This window comes from Aptenodytes forsteri, unplaced genomic scaffold (genome assembly GCF_000699145.1).
Source record: "Aptenodytes forsteri isolate BGI_AS27 unplaced genomic scaffold, ASM69914v1 Scaffold8, whole genome shotgun sequence".
Taxonomy (NCBI): Eukaryota; Metazoa; Chordata; class Aves; order Sphenisciformes; family Spheniscidae; genus Aptenodytes; species Aptenodytes forsteri.
The window spans coordinates 8267591-8272706 of record NW_008796218.1 but is presented as its reverse complement, the minus strand read 5'-3'; the positions used below and the strand labels follow the sequence as shown (position 1 = coordinate 8272706).

Below are 5116 nucleotides of genomic sequence, written 5' to 3'. Positions count from 1 at the left end.
GGCCCCCTCCCCCCCGGGGCCCCCCTCCCCCCCCCCCCCCCGCCCCTGCCACTGCTGGGGGCTGCTGCCCTTCCCCTCTCCCGCCCCAGCGAGGCAAGACCAGCTGCTCTGCCCTGGGAGCCCCTGTCCTCCAAAAGGGCAGGAAATCATGGCACTGAGCTAAGTGGTCCCATCAGAAAGCCAAGAAGCCTTCTGATAGCTCCCCACAAGCACTTCCTTCGGGAAGTTATGGTCGGCTCTTTTGGCACTGTCTTACTTTGCAAGAAAAATTGACCTCTCTTGGGTTTCCAGGAAGAGAAATTTAAATGGTGCCAAAACACTTTCTAGAAACAAAAGAAAACAAACCCCCATATCTTACAGAAGAAGGAGGAAAAAAGAGAGTGAGAGAGAAAGTGTGCACGCAAGAGGCCTCAAATTCCCAAGTACTGCTGAAAGTTCAGGCCATCGTGTTTATAGCCTCCTACTATCATGTTTCACCCACTTTAGAGAATTTGCAGTTTAGCCTGGGGTAGGTTTTAATGCTACCTTATTTGCCTGATAAAACTGGACATAGCTGTGCTAAGTTCATCTTTAAATAAATGAGGTTTTTATTTTCTGGTGTGATGACCACACCACATATTTCCAAGGTGAGTCAAGATCCCATTTCAGCCAGTTTCAGAACTGACAAATTTAGGAAGTATTGTTTTCAGTTCTCTACAGAACCTTTGTGCTGACTGGAGGGAAAAACAAAAAGAGTCAGAGTAAGATGTAAGTGATCTGAGCTTTAATGAAGCAATCTAGTAAGTCTATAAACACCCTCTATAACATGCAACAACATTTATGCAGATGTTCACACTTATTCTGTGCCAAGTAAATAAAATTGGGGTTTAGCTAGCATTTTTACATACATTAATAATTACTCCTTTGTCCAGAAGACTCTGTTTTTTTGCTGTCATCACAAAATAATGAGTGCTATCTTTATAGTAAACAATATTCTCCAGGTCAATTCCTGAAAAGAGATAATACATTTGTTATGAAGTACAGTGCATTGTCTGTGTCATTGACTAATAACATGTGATTGATCCCCATAGGTGCATTTCCTTTTTTGAGATACATTCACTTTCCCAGCTGGGATGAAGCATTAGTGGACCAGATGCTCTAAAACAAAACAAACCAAGAGAGGAGATCGGCCTTATGCAACAAGAGTTTGTCTCAGCTGGTGGGGGTGGTGTGAGAGGCAGAAAAGGCCTTGACTCTGTGTCAGCACTGCTCAGCAGTAACGAAAACATCCCTGTGTTATCAACACTGTTTTCAGCACAAATCCAAAACATAGCCCCATGCTGGCTACTGTGAAGAAAATTAACTCTATCCCAGCCAAAACCAGCACAATAATTTAAAGTTATTTAGCATCCTTTTAAGGAATAGCCAGTTAACTACAGCCTTTACAATCTTCTGAGGTAGAAAAGGGGAACCAAGGGAACAAAGTGCTTTTTAGGTTGCTAGGGCTCTGGCACTGTGTGTAACCAGGAGTTTTGGTTTCAATAATAATAATAATAATAATAATAATAATAATCTGTAAATCAAGAATGGAATTGCTGTACTGACAGTGGATGCAACTATTCTGAAACCCCTTTTCATACAGATGTATTTCACAGTTTATATTTTAAGTATTTATGACAAATTCCTGTCTAGTTCTTTTCAGCTTATCAGATCTACACATCAAAAAGCAAGAATAAACTCCTCCCAGAAGGGCAGAGCCTTTTTCACAGGGTTTAAGCTGTTCAGTATGTGAACGGATACAAACAAAACAAACCATGTCTTAAGGGAAATTGAATATGCTCTTCTAAATTTGTTCAACATAGCAGACATTTTTACAGTTGAGGAAAATTTAAACATTAAAACAAGCTATGATGTGGCAACGCCCATGCTAAAAAAAAATCCCACTGTACCATAATTGGGCACCTCCATCTGCAAGATTCTGACCTCAACAGCATTTTATCAATTGGGGGTTTTTTATACAATATATTTAAATTGATGTTAACAGGAATAGGAGGGTGGCCTGGCACATAAAGAGTTCTTCTACTGCCTCTTGTATTTGGTTGTGGAAAAAATGAGGATGTACCCACCCGTTTCCTCTTTAAGGTCCTGGAAGAACTTCTGATTGAAGATGAAAGCAACACCACTAATTTCTTCTACCTTGGCTTCTGCAGTTGTATTTCTGTTTATAAAATTAGCAGTGATAGCTATAGCCAGCTTACCACGAAACTCCTTCCTTCTGAAACCTGGTAAGCAAAGAAAAGAATTAAAAACACTGGAAACTTCACATCGGACTTTCAGGGAGGGTCAGCTCAATCTCTTTCCTACGTCTAGTCCTACAGTTCATCAAACAACACACCATCAGCAGATTCTGTCATTCCTCCAAAATTCCCTTGAATGCAGGCAGTCTTTTCTCCACACTTCCAGCTGCAAAACTGGAGCTGTACTGCGTTCAAGATAAAGTCTCATTTATAAAAAAAAAAAAAAAAAAAAAAGGTCTGGAGGGGAACTATGGGAAGAAGTTGAACAAGGGAAGAAGTTAAGGACAAATGATGACTAAAGAAAAACAGACCGGAAATAGAGCAGATCAAATTTAATGGAGGGAAACATTTTTAACATGCTAAATAGCAAACAAGATTTTCATTATATAGATGGTAAACAGCTTATGAAAAAACATGCAAGAGATCAGCAGTCAAAAGCAGCAGAGAAAGATCTGAAAAATAGAAACCTCTATAACAGTGCTTAAGTGCACACACTACCAGCTAATGAGGTTTTTCAAAGGTATTTGGGGTTGAAAAATATTCAGTGGCTTAACTGTTATATTTCCAAGGTGAGACTGACTGCAAAGTTACTTGCTCTCTCGCTCCATCCTAGCTCCCTCTTTTCACAAAAAAGCCCACTAAGCCACACTCTTGCAATCACACATTTAAGTTTTACCCTCTGCATATTCCCCTTATCTGTAAGTAAATTCTGAAGTAGGACAGAAGGCCCTTAGAGTATTTTAAGCCAACTGAAGATGACTTTTCAGAGAATACATGTATTTTCTAAGAAGAAATAAATCAGCTATGAATTTTTTGTCTCTGCTTCTTAATGCACTCTTGTTATTTCACTGGGGTAAACTTAATATGTTTACGTGTGGAAGCTGGTATTGTCAATCTTCAGTGCACCATATATTCGCTTAGATCCTGGTACTATGATAACCATTAACTTCTCAATAGAGTCTGCAGCTGTGGTAAGAATAATTTCGTTTTGCTGATACCTGACTACTTAAACAGTCTTTTATGGGGGACAGCTAGACGACAGTGTGGGGAATTTTCTAATAGAGCGTTACAAGGAATTAACTCTAAGCATATTGTGCTTGGCAGATATAAGAATAAGCAGACAAACGATGAAGCTAATAAAAAAAGGAAATGCTGTATTTAGTGAACTGAAACTAACATGGATATAATAAAAGCTACAAGGAGAATATATAATTAAGTAACAGGTTTGTTCATTTGATATGGGAGCAGCTTAGCTAGTGTCTTGCTAACAAAGACAGCTCAGGTGGTCTGAATTCTCAGCAATGGCTCAAGTTCATAAAGCATTTCCTCCCTCTTCCTGCCCCCACCCCCAAGTGATGTATTATCTTTTGGTATCGTTTCCAAAGTAACTGCTTCTGAAATTAAGTCACCTCTATAAAAGAGCGATACCTCTAATGCCTTTGTTATACCCGGCAGTCACATTTTGGTCATTAGTTCAAACACACAGTGCAAATCTATGGCACAATAGCAAAGGCTATGCAATTCCTGATATGTATCTTGTCAGCTTCCTTAAAGTTAAATTATCATATAATTACTTAACCTTGAAGCAAGCCCAATGGCATCATGATGCATTTTAGACGCAATGCAGATATACAGTGCTGACAATCAGTAATGACATTACACATCTTTATTTTGAGCTACAACTTAACAACAAAAGCAGACGATACCACATAAAAAATAGTTTCCACACAGACTTCAGTGGATTGAAAGGTAGCCTGTCGCTTTGTGTTCTCCCCTGACTTTCAGGCCTTCCAAAATATCCTAAAGACCATTAATAAGGCTAAAAGCACACATTCACCTACCTTCTAATGTGTTCCTGCGGCCATCTGCACCAATAATAACATCAAATTCATACTCTGATAAAGGGTGATCCGTGGGGAGAAATTCAGCTCTCCAACCTATCTCTGAAAACACACAAAAAAATAATTTATTAATTCCTCAGTAATACAATGGAGAAGTGCTTTCAGAGTCTGAAGAAAGGGCATTAAGATAAATGGTCCATTTCTCATTCAAACAGAGCTGAATCCTGCCTCAGTTTGATGCAGGGAAGTTCTGCTGCAGTCAAAGATATGTTCAGGCTGTATTAGCAAGGTGTCAAGCTCGTAAACTGACAACAAAAAAAATGGAAGCCTTCATCTGGATCACCTAATGCACTAAACTTCCTCTCAGACCCATATCACAACAATATGCTTAAGCACTTCGTTCTCACAGAAATAGCCCCACAATGACCTTATCAAGACAGTACATATGCTGTACATATGCGGTAACAACAAGGAAGGGCTGGGTTTTAAAAGAAGAAAAATAGCATTCCACTGTCAATACTTTTATTTGTCTTCTAAATAGAAATTAAACGGAAGCATACTCAGGAGAGCACCTGAAGAGCAGCACAAAGGAACTCCAACCAGTAAGACAGCTTCATCGGGGGCCCAACTTAAATGCCTCCATGCAAACGCACGTAGCATGGGGAATAAACAAGAGGAGGTAGAGCCGTGCGCACGCCTGCAGGGCTACAACCTTATTGGCATCACAGAGATGTGGTGGGATGGCTCCTATGATTGGAGTGTTGGGATGGAAGGATACGGGCTCTTTAGGAAGGACAGGCAGGGGAGACGAGGAGGGGGTGTCACCCTCTATGTCAATGACCAGCTGGAATGCATGGAGCTCTGCCCAGGGATGGATGAGGAGCAGACCGAGAGCTTGTGGGTCAGGATTAAAGGGAAGGCAGGGACAGGTGACATTATGGTGGGGGTCTGCTACAGGCCACCTGACCAGGAAGACCGAGCGGATGAGGCCCTCTATAG

At 40.6% G+C, this 5116-nt stretch overlaps 1 protein-coding gene across 5 annotated transcripts in view; it reads right to left on the bottom strand.

Annotated features, from left to right (window-relative positions):
- Positions 1-5116, bottom strand: part of MICAL2 (microtubule associated monooxygenase, calponin and LIM domain containing 2) — a 112235-nt gene that overhangs the window by 33421 nt on the left and 73698 nt on the right. For all 5 annotated transcript variants that reach the window (XM_009288832.2, XM_019474520.1, XM_019474519.1 and 2 more), the window contains 3 exons: positions 4118-4219; positions 2106-2261; positions 888-988 (listed from right to left, as the gene is read on the bottom strand). In XM_009288832.2, coding sequence (XP_009287107.1) covers positions 888-988; positions 2106-2261; positions 4118-4219 — 359 coding nt within the window. The remainder of the gene's footprint in view (positions 1-887; positions 989-2105; positions 2262-4117; positions 4220-5116) is intronic.